The following is a 21,736-nucleotide window of genomic DNA, read 5'->3' as shown; positions in this document are numbered from 1 at the left end:
TCAGTGTCATGAAGTTTTCCCCCTATGGTTTTGCTTCCTAGCTCTTACATTTAGGTTTTTGATCCATTTTGAGTTAATTTTTATATATGATATAATAAGGTAAGGGTCCAACTTCGTTAATATGAGAGATTATCAGTTTGCTTTGTTTTGTTTTGTTTTGTTTTGTTTTGCTTTGTTTGAGATGGAGTCTCGCTCTGTCGCCCAGGCTGGAGTGCAGTGGCGCAATCTTGGCTCACTGCAAGCTCTGCCTCCTGGGTTCACGCCTTTCTCCTGCTTCAGTCTCCCGAGTAGCTGGTACTACAGGCAACCGCCACCACGCCCGGCTAATTTTTTTGTATTTTAGTAGAGACGGAGTTTCACTGTGTTAGCCAGGATGGTCTCAATTTCCTGACCTCGTGATCTGCCCGCCTTGGCCTCCTAAAGTGCTGGCATTACAGGCGTGAGCCACCACACCCGGCCCGAGATTATCAGTTTTCAAGAAAAGTGTTAATTGCCTTGTTGAGATATTTGTTAGACTACCTATGTGATAGTATGAAGGACTTGCAAGATTTGGACATGCCTTTATGTTTTTATTTCAAATTAAAATAAGTATGAGTTTAGTAATTGCCTTAGTATTAAATACTTCCTTTGAGTGAAAACTTTTCTTTGCTATTCAGGTAAATTTCCTTTAAATAAATAATTTTATTAAAAATTATATAACATAAGATTTTGTTTCAGGCAACACCATGGATTTTAAAATTAGGTTGCTTAGAAAGTCCATTGGAAAATTAAGTAGTGCACTTAAGTGTTGTAAGAATTGCTTGAACCTGGGAGGCAGAGGTTGCAGTGAGCCAAGATTGCGCCACTGCACTCCAGTCTGGGGGACAGAGTGAGATGCCGTCTCCAAAAGAAAAAAAGGCGAGTTGAAAGACAAGAATGAACATTTGAGGATTGAGGTTGGCTTTTTGTTTTGATTCATGTCTTAAAAGAAAAGAATATTGTCAATTTTAAAGAGATGGGGTTTTGCCATCTTGCCCAGGCTGGTCTCAAACCCCTGGGTTCAAGCGATCCGCCTGCCTCAGCCTCTCAAAGTACTGGGATTACAGGTATGAACCACCGCGCCTGGCCCTATTTTTAATTTTTTTGAGGAAACTCCATACTGTGTTCCATAATGGTTGTACTAATTTGCATTCCCACCAGCAGTGTGCAGGGGTTTCCTTTCCTTTACATCATCAGCAACACTTGTTCATCGTTTTTATAATAGCCATTCTAACGAGTGCTAGGTAATACCTCATTTTGGTTTGTTTTATTTTATTTATTTATTTTTGATAGAGTGTCACTCTGTTACCCAGGCTGGAGTGCAGTGGCATCTCAGCTCGCTGCAACGTCAGCCTCCTGAATAGCTGGGATTAGAGGTGTGCACTACCATGCCCAGGAAATTTTTGTATATTTAGTAGAGACGGGATTTCGCCATGTTGCCCAGGTAGGTCTCGAGCTCCTGACCTCTAGTTTAGGTGATCTGCCCTCCTCAGCCTTCCAAAGTATTGGGATTACAGACATGAGCCACCATGCCCACCCTAATTAACAGTATTTGCCAAATATTAAAGTGCATCAGAATCACCTGCAGTACCTGTTAACCCTGGAGTTTTTGATTCAGTAGCTCTGGGGTAGAGATAACTTCCCAAGGGATGCTGATGCTGCTGGTTGGATGAACAACACTGTGAGATCATTGCCTTAAGACGTCCATTGTTGGTTGTTGGCAATAACTTAACTTTTTGGCTAGGGGTGGAGGTGTGGGAGACAGAGTCTGGCTCTGTCCTGCATGCTGGAGTACAGTGGTGCCATCTGGACTCATATAACCTTTGCCTACCAGGTTCAAGCGATTCCTGCCTGAGCCCCTCAAGTAACTGGGATTACAAGCATGTGCCACCACATCTGGCTAATTTTTGTATTTTTAGCAGAGGCTGCATTTCACCGTGTTGCCCAGGGTAGTCTCAAACTCCTGGCCTCAAGTGATCTGCCCACCTCGGCCTTCCTAAGTGCTGGGATTACAGGCGTGAGCCACTGCACCCAGCCTAAATTAACTTTTATTGTAGACATCTAGGGACGTACTATTTATGTACCAAACTTGGGAAAATTGAGAGAACAGTCACCAGTCTTTTCTATTCTGTGGCTCAAATCAGGAACCCAGTTGAAAAAGGCTGGTTTAGAGTAATTGGCCAGTTGTTGTGGCTCACACCTATAATCCCAGCACTTTCAGAGGCTGAGGTGAGAGGATTGCTTGAGCTCAGGAGTTCGAGACCAGCCTGGGTAACATCGTGAAACTCTGTCTCTACAAAAAAAAAAATTGTTTTTAATTAGCTGAGCGTGTTGGCATGTGCCTGTGGTCCCAGCTACTCAGGAGGCTGAGGTACGAGGATCACCTGAGCCAAAGAGGTCAAGGCTACAGTGAACCATGATTGTGCCCCACTGCACTTTAGCCTAGGCAGTGTGAGACCCTGTCTCAAAAAAGAAGAAAAAGAATGATCTAATTTGCATGGTAAAAATGGTCATTCTCTTTACATGCAACATTTTTAATATGTCCACATTGTATTTATACATACCTCTTATTGGTGAATCAACTTTTTTTTTTTTTTTTTTTAAGATGAAGTCTCACTCTGTCGCCCAGGCTAGAGTGCAATGGCGTGATTTTGGCTCACTGCAACCTCCGCCTCCCAAGCTCAAGCAATTCTCCTGCCTCAGCCACCTGAGTAGCTGGGATTATAGGCACATGCCACCATGCCTAGCTAATTTTTGCATTTTTTGTAGAGATGAGGTTTCACCATTTTGGCCAGGCTGATCTCAAACTCCTGACCTCAGATGACTGCCTGCCCCGGCCTCCCAAAGTGTTGGGATTACAGGCGTGAGCCACTGAGCCTCGCCAGTGAAACAACTTTTTTTTTTTTTTTTTTTTGAGAGTCTCGCTCTGTCGCCCAGGCTGGAGTGCAGTGGCCGGATCTCAGCTCACTGCAAGCTCCGCCTCCCGGGTTCGGGCCATTCTCCTGTCTCAGCCTCCTGAGTAGCTGGGACTACAGGCGCCCGCCACCTCGCCCGGCTAGTTTTTTGTATTTTTTAGTAGAGACGGGGTTTCACCGTGTTAGCCAGGATGGTCTCGATCTCCTGACCTAGTGATCCGCCCGTCTCGGCCTCCCAAAGTGCTGGGATTACAGGCTCGAGCCACCGCGCCCGGCCAAAACAACTTTTTAATAGAAATGCCAAGAATTACTACTAGACAAGTAGATACTATTTTTAAGACAAATATTAGCTTTATAAAGATACTTTCCTTATAAATACATTTAAAATCATAAGTGATGTAGTTTAAGCCAAAAATGTTATCCTATTTCAAAATGTTATGGAATGATTTCATATTTTCTTGAAAATATGGCCAAGCACGGTGGCTCAAGCCTGTAATCCCAGCACTTTGGGAGGCCGAGGCGGGCGGATCACGAGGTCAGGAGATCAAGACCATCCTGTCTCTCATGGTGAAACCCTGTTCTACTAAAACTACAAAAAATTAGCTGGGCGTGGTTGCATGTGCCAGCTACTTGGGAGGCTGAGGCAGGAGAATTGCTTGAACCAGGGAAGCAGAGGTTCCTTCCGGTGAGCCGAGATTGCACCACTGCACTCCAGCCTCGGCGACAGAGTAAGACTCCATCTCAAGAAAAAAAAAGAAAGAAAAAATATATTTGCTTCATAGTATCTTGTTTTTAGAGTGCCATTGAAAGAAAGTCTCACAAACTATTGGTACTAATGATTTATCACTTTAACTTTGTGTTTAGAGAAATGGATAGAAAATAAGTGAGTGGATAAAATTAACAAGAAAGATCTTGACAACAAGAAAAACAAGGACAGTTCAGAATTTGAGTTGTCTTAAGAAATAGAAAAACTGGCTGAGTGTAGTAACTCACATCTGTAATCCCTGACCTTTGAGAGGCCAAGGTGGATGGATCACCTGAGCTCAGAAGTTGGATACCAGCCTAGGCAACATGGCAAAACCCGGTCTTTACGAAAAAAGGAAAAAGCAAACAAAAAAATGCTGGGTGTGGTGGTGTGTGCTTGGAGTTCCAGCTACTTGGGAGGCTGAGGCAGGAGAATCGCTTGAACCCAGGAGGCAGAGGTCGCAGTGAGACAAGATAATGCCACTGCCCACTCCAGCCTGAGCGGCAGAGTGAGACACTGTCTCCAAAAAAAAGAAAAAAGAAATAGGCAAATTGTAAAGTAAGGAAGAAAATAAATGATAGGCAGATACATAATTATAAATGTCTATGACTTAACTGTATAATTAAGATAAAGATCTAAGTAACTTTTAGCTCCACAATTTTTTAATTTTTATTAAGAAAGTACTTAATTGCTTTTGCCTGCAGAGCCCTCTTAATTGGGATATTTTCATATTTGAATTTTAGGGCAGCTGCAATGACTCTCCGCACGGTATTATTGTCATTGCAAGCACTATTGGCAGCTGCAGAACCAGATGATCCACAGGATGCTGTAGTAGCAAATCAGGTAAGATGGCTGCTTTTGAAAGACTTCCTTACATTATGTATGAGTCTTTAACCGCTTTAATGGTTTGCACATTAACACATGAGCATACTCTATTGAAACTAAATTTTGAAATGGTTTTCTTTCTTGTAGGATTATTTTGTCAGGTGTAATAGTGAAAACTTAATAGACTTTTAACATCTAGTTTTAGTTGGATATAGATGCTATTTTCCTAACATGAGTATTTTCAAACACATAAAGTCAAAAGAATTACACAGTGAACACCCATATTCCTACCATCTAGATTCTAGGATTAATGCTGGTGTATGTATCCATCTTTTTATCCTTCTATTCAGGAAGGATGATCCCTCCTGCTAATAATTTTAATCACCTCCTATCATGGCACTGACATGGCATGGCACAGTCTCCAATGACCTGGTAATTTGTTGAATGGAATAAATATTTTTCATTTCACTTTCTAGCTACAGTGGCTGAGTTTAATAATTACATCAGAGACTGGACCTAAGTTATTAGTATCTGACCCATTAAGAAACAGTTTGCTGGCCAGGTGCGGTGGCTCATGCCTGTAATCCCAGCACTCTGGGAGGCCGAGGTGGGTGGATCACTTAAGGTCAGGAGTTCTAGACCAGCCTGACCAACAGGACCAATAGGTGGTGAAACCCTATCTCTACAAAAAACACAAAACTAGCCCGGCATGGTGGGACGCACCTGTAGTCCCAGCTACCTGAAAGGCTGAAGTGGGAGAATTGCTTGAACCTGGGAGGCAGAGGTTGCAGTGAGCTGAGATCACGCCATTGCACTCCAGCCTGGGTGACAGAACGGAACCCTTTCTCAAAAAACAAAAAAGTTTGCCAATACCTACTTTAAGCAATTGGAATGTAATGAACATTCTTTTTTTTTTTTTTTTAAACCTTAGTTTTTCTTCTCTTGACTTCTAAGATATTACCCACTTTTCTTCCTCACTTCATAGCTGTTCTTTGTTAGTTCCCACAATTATTTCCCTTCCTACTCGTCTTTCTTAAATGTAGTTCCTCAGTTCTGACCTTGTTACCTTTACTTTCTGTACACATTGACACTTGGATGATCGTATCTATACTGATGTTACCACCCGTACATTGATGAAATGTGTAGGCTTGCCCTCTCTCACGAGAGCCTGATGTTTAACTAAATTGGTAGGTGATGGTATCATAGAATGATAGGTTTGTAGGATTTATGATATTGCATTCAGTTTTGGCAGTGTTACACTCAGGTATCTAAGGAACATTCGTATGGTTAACCACCCAAGTCACAGCCTTTGGAGTTTTTCTCTGTCTCCTTTGCTCCTGTTGATAACCATTCCCTGTATCATTCTGTTACTATATTTACATAATTACTCTGATCATTTTTAAAAATTCTTTTCAACTGCTCTGATAGATCTTTTCTCAACCTCTTTCTTCCTTTCTCCGTCTTCTCCGTTGCTATCAGGTAGCTTTATAAAGTGCAAATCTTACTTCACTAACAAAAACTTGTTAGTAGCTCTACTGTCACCTACTTGAGTCCAAATTCTTTAGTTCATAGAGTTTTTCCATGATCTGAACTCTCTGCAAACCTAGCTTTATTTCCTAAATTCTTTTCTTCAAACTCATGCTTTTTCAAGCATTGCATTCGTTTTTACATATTGTATCCAATCTGCCATATTTCCTCTGCCTGAGGAAACTTCCTCTTGGCAAATTTCTTTAACCTATAAGATTTTAATTTATGTATTATCTTCTTTTCCCTTGAAGATCTGTTTACTCCTTGCTTTATGTATATATCCTTGTCAGTATATTCTGTTATTTGCCTCAGAGTACTTCCAATTCGGATTTTCCATGTTTTTTTATATATGTGCTATTTATTCATATTTGGTTGTTAAAAGCATGGCTTGTATTCCAGCTTTGCTTTCCTGTTGAATTCTAAGCCTTACAGGCTAAGGTTGGACTCAAGGGTTTCTTCTAGCTCCTAAGATAGTTCAATAATTTGACTTATTTTCTTGTGATGAATCAGTGGTAGAAAGTAGATTTATCATTTTAATATGTAATAGATTTAAATATATAAAGTACTTTTAAAAGAAGTATTAAAGTGAATTGAAGCGTTAGTAATTTATACTTTGCTTTACTAAGTAATGGTGGTTCCAAAGTATTTGATAAATTTACCTCTTTCCAATGCATATGGGAAGTCTTTTAATAAAATTACTCTATTGTGAGTTTATGATCATCTCAAGTTATGTAATAAATTAGGTCTTTGCATGTGGGTTTCCATAAATCACTGTACACTAATGCAGCTGTAAGAAAACAGAAGAATCTAGTTGTATTCTAGCCTGGGCTGTGGGTTATACAAAAGCTGGTCACATTGTTTTTTTTTTTTTTTTTTTTTTTTTTTGAGACGGAGTCTAGCTCTGTTGCCCAGGCTGGAGTGCAGTGGCCGGATCTCAGCTCACTGCAAGCCCCGCCTCCCGGGTTCACGCCATTCTCCTGCCTCAGCCTCCCGAGTAGCTGGGAGTACAGGCGCCCGCCACCTCGCCCGGCTAATTTTTTTTGTATTTTAGTAGAGACGGGGTTTCACCGTGTTAGCCAGGATGGTCTCGATCTCCTGAACTCGTGATCCGCCCGTCTCGGCCTCCCAAAGTGCTGGGATTACAGGCTTGAGCCACCGCGCCCGGCCAAAAGCTGGTCACATTGTAAAAAATTATTCTAATGTCGGCCGGGCACGGTGGCTCAAGCCTGTAATCCCAGCACTTTGGGAGGCCGAGACGGGCGGATCACAAGGTCAGGAGATCGAGACCATCCTGGCTAACACGGTGAAACCCTGTCTCTACTAAAAAATACAAAAAACTAGCCGGGCGAGGTGGCGGGCGCCTGTAGTCCCAGCTACTAGGGAGGCTGAGGCAGGAGAATGGCGTAAACCCGGGAGGCAGAGCTTGCAGCGAGCCGAGATCCAGCAACTGCACTCCAGCCTGGGCAACAGAGCAAGACTCCGTCTCAAAAAAAAAAAAAAATTGTGCTAATGTCCACATATTTTTATAAGCTAGTAATCTGTGTTCAGTTGTATAATGTTTGCTGCTTTACAGTGTTTGGAACATCTCTTAATACTTCACTTAATCTAATTTTAGTCTTTTGCTAGTTATATCTGTTGGATTTGGAGATTAAAGTAGATTAATGTTACTTGTCTTTATTATTGTCAACACAAATTGTGAGTCAAAGCTTCAGGTTAAGTGGTCTTTTCTCGAGTGACATAGGTTGTCTATAATGCAAAGTGAATCACATTTTAAGTGTAGATTTGTTTTATTTGGAAAAAGTAGGATTGTAGGCAATTAAGAGCTGAAATACCATATCAAATATTATAACTGTAATGTCATGTCAATCAATTTTTTCCCCCCCATATAGTACAAACAAAATCCCGAAATGTTCAAACAGACAGCTCGACTTTGGGCACATGTGTATGCTGGAGCACCAGTTTCTAGTCCAGAATACACCAAAAAAATAGAAAACCTATGTGCTATGGGCTTTGATAGGGTAAGTACATAAGGGCATGTTGATTTTGATATATTGATTGATTTTAAATTATTGCAAATTCTTGACTGACAAAAGTGGTTTAGAAAATTAAGAGAAATTCGCAGCCTAAGCAACATGGCAAAACGCATCTCTACAAAAATTAGCTGGACGTGATGGTGAGTGCCTGTAACCCAGCTACTCTGAAGGCTGAGGTGAGAGAATCCCTTGGACCCAGGAGGTCAGGAGGTCGAGGCTGCAGTGAGCAATAGTCATGCCACTGCACTCCAGCCTCGATGATAGAGCAAGACCCTGTCTCAAAAAAAAAGGAAAATAAGAGAAAATCTAGTTTTGGTAAACATATTTTCTGTTTTCGAAATCAGTGATTTTTTTTATTTTTACTGATCACTGTCATTGATTTTAGAAGCTTTTCATGCACTGCAAATGTAAATCAACTTACAGAAAAGAAACAAGGTGTTAATTCCCAATATAAAGAGTGAATGATTCAGTATTGTTTAAATGTTTCCTTGAGATTTAATTTCTTGTCCCCTTTTCTTCTCTACAGAATGCAGTAATAGTGGCCTTGTCTTCAAAATCATGGGATGTAGAGACTGCAACAGAATTGCTTCTGAGTAACTGAGGCATAGAGAGCTGCTGATATAGTCAAGCTTGCCTCTTCTTGAGGAGCACCAACATCTGTTATTTTTAGGATTCTGCATAGATTTCTTTTAAACTGGCATTCTTGCCTAATGATGTTATCTAGGCACCATTGGAGACTGAAAAAAAAAAAAAAAAAATCCCTGCTCTGTAAATAAAGCTAATTAAACGTCTGTGTAAATTTAAAAAGGGGAAATACTTTAATTTTTTTTTCTTAATAGTGTAAAAATTCCTTGAGCTAAGCTAAAACCATGGAAGAAACATGCTACTTTAGTGTTTAGCAGTGTACCAAGACTAGCAAGAGTTTGCTTCAGGATTTTGTTGAATAATTAAGATAATACTTTGAGTGTGTCAGGGCCATTCAAATTGTTGGTGTTGCATCACAGCTACCTTAACTGTTTTTAACATGGATCCTCTGTGCCTGTGAATTTACTTGCATGCTTGTACTTGACTTCTTAGGATGGGTAGCTGAAAAGACCACCATTTTAAGCATTTGAGAATTCTTAAATATGAAATTTATTCAGAATTGAAGATGGTGACCTATTCAGAGCCTTTTTGTCCTTGTCAACAGACTGGGACATAGTGTCTGTTTCCCCCCTTCCCACCCCTTTCCCCACCCCCACCTTGCCACACAAGCTAATATTCTAATGGTAAATTTCTCTGTATTTGGTGGGGAAATGTGCTGAAGGACAGTATGTATCCCTTGCTTCATTTTTAGGTCGTAGGTTTGGAATGTTTTGTCCCAGTTCTTCAAACACTCTTAAATTTTTCCTAAGTAATGTAAAAATGGAACTGCCAATTTTATTTCTCTTGCAAAAATAGTAAATACTTGGTGTTACATTATTCCCAGGTTTAATGAAAGAACCCAACTTAGTTTTTCAGTGAATTTGACACCTGTTTTTTAAACGATGAAATTTTTCTTTGAGAACTGGCAAGGATGCAGTCAGCTGTTTCCAGTAGTTTTTAGCCTGATTTTGGGGTCTATAGAGATTGCTTTATTGGATACTTCAAGTCATTCTTGCTTGCACTTCCCCTATTGACACATGAAAGCTGTGTTGGTGTTTTATTGTACATACTTCAGATGCACATAGGAATAGAAGTGTGTTATAAATCTAGCTTTCTTTATGATGTTTCTGATAATATGAGAATTGAAAACTTTACCTTCTCTTGTACATAGTCAGACTATTTGTATTAAATTTTCATTTCATTCTAAGTTCAAAAGTTTGAAAATTATTAGTTTTGCAAGATCAAACACTAATGTGACCATTTTATGAAGGTTGAAGTGGATTTATGCAGGCAGTTCTATATATAGAAATACAATTCTTTTTAAATTTTTAGGACCAATACAAAATAACAAAAATGTAATGGAATCAGACTGAATTAAAGTAAGGCTGTATATTGAAAGTAATATTATAAAAGGTTTGCTTTCTTTAAGTGTTATTTATCTTAAATTATAATCGTTAAGTGTTTGGAAGATAATTTTTGAATCATAACGTCAGCATAACTTCATTTGACTTCTCAATAATCTTGATACTAGAAGCAATAAAAGAACCATTATTAAATATATTGTAATGTTAAAGATGTGAAGGTTCTTCCAAAAATTTGTAAGGCTTTCCTAATTAACAGTAAACTCTTATAGTTGATATTATTGCATACTAAACACAAGTTGCTGTTTTTTCCCCATATGTTTGCTTAAGCATGTCTTTATACAACCACCTCCTTTTATTGTTGTAGTTTATTTTCTAAAGATGCCAAAGGAAACAAGATTTTTCTTTATTTATTTTAAATACCTGAAACCTTGTACTTTATATTTTGAAGTAAGGTGGGATTGTGTGAAAATGTGGATGGTTTTTCTCCATTATTGGTTAGAATTACTTTTTTTAAGTGGAGGGCAACTTGGTACTATTCGTAGAATTTGGGTTTAAAAATATCAGACACATCTACCCAGGTTTTTTTTTGCCTGTATTATCAGGGTATATTTAATGTCCTGTGGTTAGACAAAGGTGAGAGAGCTCAGAGGTTTCTAAAGGTCAGGCATTACATACATACGTACATGCTCTTGGAGGCAGCTATATCCTGCTTTGATTTTTATGCACATGAGCCCTATAGGGTTATATACTCATCTGACTACACTTCAACATCCCCAGTGCCCAAGAAATTGGAAAGTACATTTGGTTTGAGACATCTTCATAAAAGATTCTTTATTATAAAAATTTACCTCATTTACATTTAATGTGATGATCTTTTTTTTGCTTTCTGGTATATTTCCCACTGTACTGTTTGCTTTTGTTATTCTCTTGTGTGTGGGTAGATTTAGTTACCCAAACATAGAAACTAAAGCAATTGCTTTTTTCCTCTGTTCTTAAATATGTTTGGGAAAAAAGACACTAAAAGATCAGGCCTAGGGGAAAAGTACCCTGGTGGAAATTATTTTTGTAATTCTTAATATTTTTGAGTTGGCTCCGTTTGTCAGTTTTAAAAGTCTCAAAAATTATGTTTAAAAAAAAAAAATCCAGTGAAATCCCATTTAGGGCAGGCCGATTTGTTAGAAGTCATTGATACTCCAGTAGGCTTTTGTTGTAATCAGGCCTGTTTCCTGAGTATGTGCCTCTTTTAAAAGAAGAAATAATTAGCTGTATAGTATTTCAGTACTGATGAATGAATGAATGAATGAATGAATGAATGAATGGCAGTTAGTGGACCCAAATAAGTATTCAGTGGTATATAAATATTTGAGGGACTAGGTACTGAATTAGATGCTCTGAGTTGGCACCCCGAAATGTTTAGAATTACAACTATGATTTACTTATATCCTTGTAACACGTTCAAGGATATATAAATGTTTGGATTTTGTATTTTGCTTTTGAAGAGAATAATCTATGAAATGAAAGAATGGGTTTTTTTTCCATTTTTTAGAAGTTATACACATTTATGATTGTTGGTGGCACATAAAACTATGCAAAATAATTCTTTTTAAGTATCTGTAAGAAAGAATTGGCAGTTTAAACGGATTTTGCTTATTTATGCACTACAGAATGCAGCATACTGTATTACTGTTGAGGCTGCTTAATAAGTTTACCAATGTGAAAAGCAGATCTTGGGCATAAGTGTATGCCTGATTTGAGCTTTTAAAACTGTGCAGTAGGTGTATGGTAATGTTTTACAATCCTATGTAGCAAAATAGGAAATTATGAATTTTTGTTGTTGTTGTTTTAAAGATTTAAGATGGATTGGGTAGGGAACAGCTGGAGCCAGGTATACCTTCTAGTATGTAGAGGGAAACAATGTTTAGATGTGAAAAAGGAAGCCATCTGTTTACAGTTAACTTTATTTCATGGACTTCTACAAAATAATGTTGTATTAATCACTTTTTCTAGTTCAAGGAATTTCAATTCCAGGGTACAAACCATTGATTTAAAAATTACATTTCCATTATTTTTAGTACAAGTTTAAAGTAAATGCTTACCATCAGCCAGTTGCTGTCACTGGGAAAAAGGCAACTTGAAGTATTTACTGATAAATAGCCTTTATTCCCAAGTGTGACTTTTCTTCAGTGTCTACATATTATGTCACACGTTCTATTTGCACTGCTGCAATATAGATCAAAGATCTTGTGGCATAGGGGTAAGGGAGTGTTACTATCTCCCTTGTCCCATTTGTTCTGTTACTGCTTCATTGGACTGATCTACCCTCATGAACTTGCAATCACCTAAATGGAGTCTTGAATGTGTCACCTTTTGCTTGGTTATTTCAACCATGCTGCTATATATAATCAGGTGTGGCACAGTTTGTCAGTTTGATTCTAGGTGTGAGTGGAGAGAAATCATTACACTGTGCTGTTAACGATCCTTGTCTGCTTGCTGTTACCTACTTTTTACAGGCATCATAATAAAAGCTAGACTATTTCTTTGGGGGGAAAGAGACTTATTTAATGTAATTTAAAAAACTTTTCCAATAGAAAATGAAATATTATTGAAAATAATATCTATTTTTTAGCTTTCAGCAATTGATGGTGCTTTGTTGTGGTGTCTGCTGGAAGTCTACTGCCATTATAGGGAACCTTGCTTGTTAGCTTCTCTAGATCTCTATTCTAAACAATCTGTTAGTGACGATAAATTCTGTAGGAGGGTCTATTCTGAGCCGTTAACTTCCTGTAAGGGGAAAATGGGTGGGTCACCAGAAATACCATGGAAGCAGGGTGGGCTGTGGGTGGAGGGTTGGGGTATTTGTCTTGAGAATTAAAAACTACGAAACACTTTTGTACACAACTTGATTTTTTAAAAAATAAACACATTTTTAAAGATGTTGAATTTTTCCCCCCTTATTGGGAATTCTTAAAAATAAATGCATGCATGTTTTCCCCTGAAAATGGTTTATATCTTATTTCTGGGTACTCATCTGTGGACAAGCAATTAAGTCTTACTCTAAATAAGAATAAGAGAACTAGGCAGATATTTCTCCTTCACAGATTTCATAGTGATTGACATATAAATGCAGTAAGTTGTATCAGATCTTTGAATTTAAAAACATTGAAATTTAGTTCTAATTAAACTTACTAAAAGTAGAACATATTTGCTTAGGTTCTAATCCAAAATGCAGAGTAATTAAGAGTTAGTTAAGTAATACTTTGTATTCTGTTTCCGTATATGCTTTCTGGAAATGTTGCATGGTACTATCAAAAAGACAATTGTTTCAGAAAGTCCAGAGTTTAATCCCAGCTTTTACTCAAGAGCAGAGAACCTGGACTTTTCTGAGCCTCAGTTTCCTCATCTAGGTAAGATATTTGCCCAGTACTTTGTAGCATGTTTGTGAAGATCAAATTAAATGATTGATGTAGCTATAAAAGTACTTAATATATTTGTTATAGATGTTAATATAATTCTAACACTAAATTTTGGCTTAACTATGAAAGGAAAGTACTTAATATATTTGTTATAGATGTTAATATAATTCTAACACTAAATTTTGGCTTAACTATGAAAGGATTACTCTGTTGCTAATCTGAAACCACCAAGAGGATACCTTGTTTGAAAATTGTTCTTGTTTGGCAAAGTAGCTATTTTTTGTTATGTCTATTTCAAAGGTCCATTGATTGGTTATTATCTGTAGATTGCCCCTTCCTCCATAAATGCTGATAATTAGAAGACACTTTGTCAGGGTTTGTACAAATTATTTTACATGGCAAAACTGATTGTGTCTTTATGGTATTTGTAACCAACAAACAGCAGGCCTATAGGTTTCTTTGCCAAGAAATGGAATTCCTCCTGACCTGGAATACCAATATAAAGTGTTCTTTTTGTGGAGCAAGACTGGGTCTTTAGGTACTAAAAATCTAGGATAGCAAGCAGAATTCAAGGCTGGGTGTGGTGGCTTACACCTGTAATCCCAACACTTTGGGAGGCAGAGGCAGGTGGATAATCTGAGACAGGCTGGCCAACATGGTTAAATCTCATCTCTACTAAAAACATAAAAATTAGCTGGGCATGGTGGTGCACGCCTGTAATCCCAGCTGCTCTGGAAGCTGAGGCAGGAGAATTGCTTGAACCCAGGAAGCGGAGGTTGCAGTGAGCCAAATTTGCACCACTGAACTCCAGCCTGGGCAACAGTGAGAATTAAGGAGCTCTCATGCCCTGGCAATAGTCAAATTTAAAGAGCATCAGACATTTGGTACTTGTTTTGATCATCAGTGAATTAGTTTTTTTTAGTGGATAATATGCAGGTTATTAAGGATAACTTAAGGTATCAGATAAAGTCAAATGGCAAAATTTGCAAAATGACACTAATTCAGGATAATTGCTGAGGTGATTATTAGCTGGAGCATGGTTGATTTTCTTCACCAGTGCGGTGGCTCACAACTGTAATCCCAGCACTTTGGGACGCTAAGGAGGGAGGATCACTTACGCCCAAATTGAAGGCTGCAGTGAGCCATGATCCACCACTGCACATGAGAATGGGCAACAGAACAAGACCCTGCCTCCAAATAATTTTTTTTTTTTTTTTTTAATTATTCTTGGCCAGGTATGGCGACTCATGCCTGTAATCCCAGCACTTTGGGAGGCCGAGCTGGGTGGATCATAAGGTCAGGAGTTCGAGACCAGGTAAAACCTCATCTCTACTAAACATACAAAACAAAAATTAGCCAGGCGTGGTGGCACGCACCTATAATACCAGCTACTCTGGAGGCTGAGGCAGGAGAATTGCTTGAACCCAGGAAGCAGAGGTTGCAGTGAGCTGAGATTGCACCGTTGCATTTCGGCCTGGGCGACGGCAAGACACTGTCTCAAAAAAAAAAAAAAAAAAAAAAAAGTATTAGGCCAGGCACAATCGCTAACGCCTAATCACACCTGTAATCCCAGCACTTTGGGAGGCCGGGGGATCACCTGAGGTCAGGAGTTTTACACCAGCCTGGCCAACATGACAAAACCCCGTCTCTACTAAAAACATAAAAATTAGCCAGGTATGGTAGCAGACGCCTGTAATCCCAGCTACCTGGGAGGCAGAGGCTGCAGTGAGCCGCGATCGCGCCATTGCACTCCAGCCTGGGCGACAAGAGCGAAACTCCGTCTCAAAAAAATACTGTTATTCCAAATAAACATTGCTTTTTAAAAGTCAGTAGTAAGAGTTCATAGTGAAAAAAACTGTCTACGAAACTCTACTACTAGTACACAGAACAGTTTTTAAATAATGGATTTTTGTTTTTAGGTTACCTCCAGATCACTAAATAAGGTGCTTATTCCTGTTTCAGTAACTCATTTCTGTTCTGTTGGTTACACCTGCTTATCTCTTGACTCCATGTTTTTATCCCCAACTTTATCTTCACTCAGCAGTGGAGTTTAGGTTAAAGGAGGGCTGTCATATGCAGAAAAACCTTGAGAAAATCAGATGGTTTTGGGGGCAAGTATGTATAGCTAAGGGGCACCTACTCACTGAAGTAAAATTGCTTTGGACTGAGGGCAGAGGAAAGGAAAATGAGTAACTGCAACAAGGGGACTATGGTACCTAGATAAAGGTAGTAAATAAAAGATGAAGAGATAGGCCGGGTGCTGTGGCTCACACCTGTAATCCCCACACTTTGGGAGGCCAAGGCAGGTGGATCACTGAGGTCAGGAGTTCAAGACCAGCCTGGCCAACATGGTGAAACCCCGTCTCTACTAAAAATAAAAATCAGGCCGGGCACAGTGGCTCATGCCTGTAATCTCAGCACTTTGAGAGGCTGAGGCAGGCAGACCACCTGAGGTCAGGAATTCAAGACCAGCCTGGCCAAAATGGTGAAACCCTATCTCTACTAAAAATACAAAAATTAGATGAGTGTGGTGACGTGCGCCTATAGTCTCAGCTACTTGGGAAGTTGAGACAGGAGAATTGCTTGAATCTGGGACGCAGAGGTTGCAGTGAGCCAAGATCATGCCACTGTACTCCAGCGTGGGAGACAGAGTGAGACTCCATCTCAAAATAAAAATACAAAAATCAGCGAAGTGTGGTGGTGGGCGTCTGTAGTCCCAGCTACTCTAGAGGCTGAGTCAGAATCGCTTGAACCCCAGGAGCAGATGTTGCAGTGAGCCAAGATCATGCTACTGCACTCCAGCCTGGGCAACACAGTGAGAGTTCGAGACCAGCCTGGCCAACATGGTGAAACTCCGTCTCTACTAAAAATACAAAAATTAGCCGGGCATGGTGTTGTGCGTCTGTAGTCCCAGCTACTCGGGAGACTGAGGCAGGAGAATCGCTTGAAGCCGGGAGGTGGAGGTTGCAGTGCGCTGAGATCGCGCCACTGCACTCCAGCCTGGGTGACAGAGCAGGGCTCCATCTCAAAAAAAAAAAAAGATTGCTAGGTGAGAGATTATAAAAAGAACAAAAAGGCAAGGTGTGGTAAAAGAAAATCTAGGTTCCTATTGAGGGCAGAGTAGGAAGGATAAAAGTGCTTATGTAGGAAGATTCTGCGTAGAGAGTACAAGTAAAAATCTTGGCCCCAAATGCTTTGCTAATCCTTTTAATTTGTTAAAAATCGTTAAAGGGCGGGCGCAGTGGCTTATCCCAGCAATTTGGGAGGCCGAGGTGGGTGGATCACCTGAGGTCGGGAGTTCGAGACCAGCTTGGCCAGCATGATGAAACCCTGTCTCTACTAAAAATACAAAAATTAGGCTGGGCGCGATGGCTCAAGCCTGTAATCCCAGCACTTTGGGAGGCCAAGACGGGCGGATCACAAGGTCAGGAGATCGAGACCATCCTGGCTAACACGGTGAAACCCCGTCTCTACTAAAAAATACAAAAAACTAGCCAGGCGAGGTGGCGGGCACCTGTAGTCCCAGCTACTTGAGAGGCTGAGGCAGGAGAATGGCATGAACCCGGGAGGCGGAGCTTGCAGTGAGCTGAGATCCGGCCACTGCACTCCAGCCTGGGCAACAGAGCAAGACTCCGTCTCAAAAAAAAAAAAAAAAATACAAGAATTAGCCGGGCACGGTGGCAGGCACCTGTAATCCCAGCTACTCGGGAAGCTGAGGCAGGAGAACGGCTTGACCCCGGGGAGGCAGAGGTTGCAGTGAGCCAAGATCACGCCATTGCACTCCAGCCTGGGCAACAGAGCGAGACTCCATCTCAAAAAAAAAAAAAATCATTAAAGTCTAGTTGATTAAAATGTTGCCAGTACTGCTTTCTATCCCCCATTCAGTGCAGTAAAACTCTCTTGGGGCTCATGCCTGTAATCCCAGCACTTTGGGAGGCTGAGGCAGGTGGATTGCTTGAGCCCAGGAGTTAAGACCAGCCTGGGCAACATGGTGAAATTCTGTCTCTACAAAAAAATTAGCCAAAAATTAGTCGTACAGGGTGATGGGCACCTGTAGTCCCAGGTACTCAGGAGACTAAGATGGGAGGATCACCTGAGCCCAGGAGGTCAAGGCTGTAATGAACTGTGATTGCATCACTACTCTCTAGCCTGGACAAAGTGCCAAGTAAGACCCTGTCTCCAGACAAGATAACTCTTCACTGGGCCTTTTCTCTTTGGGAAGCTTTCTCTTTTTCGAAGGATAACTTATTGTACTCTTTACTACTTTCCATTGTCTTATTTCAGGTTTTTTTTTTTTTTTTTTCCTTCATCTAGATGTTCTTCCCTCCAGTACTTCATCCCCTAAACTATTTAAATATGTTTGTGTATTTCTCCTCTTTTCCCTACTCTGTTTCCCATCACATTTGAAAAATACTGCGTCCTGAATAGATTGCTTCCTTATCCTTTTCTTTTTTTTTTTTTTTTTTTTTTTGAGATGGAGGTTTGCTCATGTTACCCAGGCTGGAGTGCAATGGCTCAATCTCGGCTAACCACAACCTCCGCCTCCCAGGTTCAAGCGATTCTACTGCCTCAGCCTACTGAGTAGCTGGGATTACAGGCATGTACCACCACGCCTGGCTAATTTTTTAGTTTTAGTAGAGACGGGGTTTCTCCATGTTGGTCAGGCTGATCTTGAACTCTTGACCTCAGGTGATCCCGCCTGCCTTGTCCTCCCAAAGTGCTGGGATTTACAGGCATGAACCACCACGCCTGGCCCCTTTTCTTTTTTTTTTTTTTTTTTTTTTTTGAGACGGAGTCTGGCTCTGTTCCCCAGGCTGGAGTGCAGTGGCCGGATCTCAGCTCACTGCAAGCTCCGCCTCCCGGGTTTACGTCATTCTCCTGCCTCAGCCTCCCGAGTAGCTGGGACTACAGGCGCCCGCCACCACGCCCGGCTAGTTTTTTGTATTTTTTTAGTAGAGACGGGGTTTCACCGTGTTAGCCAGGATGGTCTCGATCTCCTGACCTCGTGATTCGCCTGTCTTGGCCTCCCAAAGTGCTGGGATTACAGGCTTGAGCCACCGCGCCCGGCAGCCTGGCCCCTTTTCTTATTCTTTATCTCTTACAATTTGGGCCTGGCCTGCATCATGATACTAAAATTGGTCTGAAAATTCTGCTGCCCTTCCAGATGATGATGACTGGCATTGTCAAACTAAGAACTCAGGTTTTCTGTCTCTTAAACTGCTTGCTTTGCTTTTATTTTCCTAAGCAATTTTAGTAATAAAAATGTGCTCCTTTCAGAAATCATAAGTTCTAACCATACCTCCTTGAATTCACTTAGTATTCTGAAGTATTCTTTCATTGTACTATTTTTAGCTCAGTACAAGTGAGCTAATACTCCAGCCTGGGCATATAATTGTTAATATTCATCTTTTAAAACCATGGAAATTATAGTTCTTTAAAGTTGCTTTACATAAACATTCAAATGGTTTATGTAAGGTTTCTTTACATAAACATTGAACTATAAGGAGACCATTGAGTAGGGCTGCTATATTTTATGGCAGTTAACCTATTAGATATCTAGATTGTTTCTGATTTTTCTCTATTACAATATTGGTCCATGGACTTCTGATTAAACATGGTGGATAGCACAAATGTTTTAATACTATAGTTGTGTCTTGAGACTTCAGCAAAATGACATTCAGAGGTACAAAGTTCTAGGGACAAAGAATGGTAGCTAAAAGGTCAAAATACTTTTGGGAGATGAAAAGTGGACGGAAAGTAGGTACTGACATAGTACAGTAGAGGAAGTTCAAACCTAATTGTAGGAATACTGATTAGAAGCAAGCCAATTTACTCCTTACAACTTAGAACTAGACAGTGGAGAAAAACAGGCCCTGCAGAGCGGGCGGATCACAAGGTCAGGAGACCATCCTGGCTAATACGGTGAAACCCCGTCTCTACTAAAAATACAAAAAAATTAGCTGGTGTGGTGGCGGGCGCCTGTAGTCCCAGCTACTCGGGAGGCGGAGGCAGGAGAGTGGTGTGAACCCGGAAGGCAGAACTTGCAGTGAGCTGAGATGGCGCCACTGGAGTCCAGCCTGGGCGACAGAGCGAGCCTCCATCTCAAAAAAAAAAAAAAGTTTGTATTCTTCCTACCCAGTGAGATAGGTAACTAGGTTACTACTGTGCTCTTAACATGGAAGGAAAATTGCTCTTTTGAGAATTTGAAACAGAAATCTTCAGACTGAGAAATGCCAGGCATAAACTGAAAATGAAGATCAACTAACTATACAGGATGGTAGATTCTTAGTTTCTACAATGCTTGCAGTTAAGTCTCAGGGAGGAGGAAAGATCCTTTTCTGTAGAAATTCGGTGTTCCCAGAGAAAAGAACTTCAAAGGGATTCAGACTTTAGAAGAGAAGTTTTTCCAGTGAGAAAGCTGAGTTTTCACCCGGTGAATTCCAAAACATGAGCAATTTTAAATGTCACTAGATTTTTAAAGATTGTTTTCCAACACTAATAACCAAGATCAAAATAGTTTCAACTACAGGGAGAAGAAAACCTGAAAAGACAACCATCTTCAAAGGTAAAATACTACGTCTATTAAAAAAAAAAGAGCTAAATGAATTGGGAATGAGAATGGCATCAACTTTCTCAACAACATGGGAAGCTACAAGACAAGGAAGCAATGACTTCTAAGTTCTGAGTGAGGCCAAGTGTGGTGGCTTACGCCTGTAATCCCAGCACTTTGGGAGGCCAAGGCAGGGGGAGTGTTAGGGGCCAGGGGTTCAAGATCAGCTTGGGCAACATAGTGTTGCCTGAGCAACACCACACCTGTTTTTTGTTTGTTTGTTTTTTGGCAACATCTCTGCCAAAAAAAAAAAAAAAAAAAAAAAAAAACAGATGTGGTGTTGCTCAGGCAAGAGGATCTCTTGAGACCAGGAGGTCAAGGCTGCAGTGAGCCGTGATCGCACTACTGCACCCCAGCCTGGATAACAGAGTGAGACCCTGTCTCTTAAAAAATATATAAAAAATGTTTTAAGTTCTGAGTGAAAAGTTAGATGTTGTCAGATACTCAAGATCTCAAATTTTGTCTTCCATTTGGATTTTCTCAGGAAGCACCTGAGTGATATACTCCACCAAAAAGGAGGAGAGTAAGTCATGCAAATGAAACGGGATACAACACAGGAGCTGGCTGTTTCCGGGATGAGTGAAGTCCAGAATGCCAGCTGTGCAGCAGCCTTACATGCAGCTATTCCCGTCCATAGGACCAGAACTGTAAAATACTCCAGAATGGAGATCAACAAAAGAAATTAATGGGTTATCACATACATCTTATGTGTGTAATTACATTGCGATGAAGTGCAAAGAAGGAATTAGCAAAAATAGGAAGAACTAGTAGAAACAGAAAACTAATCAAATAGAAAAAGATGTAAAGAACCATTTTTAGTATGCTCATTAAACAACCAATAATTAGTCATAATGTAAGAAGAATGGAAGTGAGGGTGGACCATGTAAAAGAATCAAGTAAGTACTCAACTACCTTCAAAAAGTATGTTTTAAATCCAGTGAATAAAAGGGCAGGGTGCAGTGGCTCATGCCTGTAATCTCAGCACTTTGGGAGGCCGAGGCAGGTGGATCGCTTGAATCCAGGAGACCAGCTTGGGTACATGGCGAAACCCAATCTCTACAAAAAATACAAAAATTAGGGTGGGCGCAGTGGCTCACGCCTGTATTGGGAGGCCGAGGCGGGCTGATCATGAGATCAGGAGATCGAGAGCATCCTGGCTAACACGATGAAACCCCATCTCGGCCAGGCGCGGTGGCTCAAGCCTGTAATCCCAGCACTTTGGGAGGCCGAGACGGGCGGATCACGAGGTCAGGAGATCGAGACCATCCTGGCTAACACGGTGAAACCCTGTCTCTACTAAAAAAATACAAAAAACTAGCCGGGCGAGGTGGCGGGCGCCTGTAGTCCCAGCTACTCGGGAGGCTGAGGCAGGAGAATGGCGTCAACCCGGGAGGCGGAGCTTGCGGTGAGCCGAGATCCGGCCACTGCACTCCAGCCTGGGCGACAGAGCAAGACTCTGTCTCAAAAAAAAAAAAAAAAAAAAAAAAAAGAAACCCCATCTCTACTAAAAATACAAAAAAATTAGCCGGGCATGGTGGCAAGCGCCTGTAGTCCCAGCTGCTCAGGAGGCTGAGGCAGGAAAATGACATGAACCCGGGAGACGGAGCTTGCAGTGAGCCAAGATCGTGCCACTGCACTCCAGCCTGGGTGACAAAGCAAGAC

General features: G+C 40.7%; 2 protein-coding genes across 2 annotated transcripts in view; one reads left to right on the top strand and one right to left on the bottom strand.

Annotated features, from left to right (window-relative positions):
• The window catches only part of UBE2K (ubiquitin conjugating enzyme E2 K), an 86,320-nt gene extending 73,329 nt beyond the window's left edge, over positions 1-12,991 (top strand). The window contains exons 5-7 of the mRNA XM_050790382.1: positions 4,422-4,521; positions 7,920-8,048; positions 8,590-12,991. Of these exons, the coding sequence (XP_050646339.1) occupies positions 4,422-4,521; positions 7,920-8,048; positions 8,590-8,664 (304 nt within the window). The 3' untranslated portion in view covers positions 8,665-12,991. The remainder of the gene's footprint in view (positions 1-4,421; positions 4,522-7,919; positions 8,049-8,589) is intronic.
• SMIM14 (small integral membrane protein 14) overlaps positions 1-21,736 on the bottom strand; it is a 720,432-nt gene that overhangs the window by 225,460 nt on the left and 473,236 nt on the right. The gene's annotated exons all lie outside the window — the stretch shown is intronic.

This window comes from Macaca thibetana, chromosome 5 (assembly GCF_024542745.1).
Source record: "Macaca thibetana thibetana isolate TM-01 chromosome 5, ASM2454274v1, whole genome shotgun sequence".
Lineage (NCBI taxonomy): Eukaryota > Metazoa > Chordata > Mammalia > Primates > Cercopithecidae > Macaca > Macaca thibetana.
The sequence above is the reverse complement of the archived record's forward strand: the minus strand, read 5'-3'. Positions and strand labels throughout refer to the sequence as shown.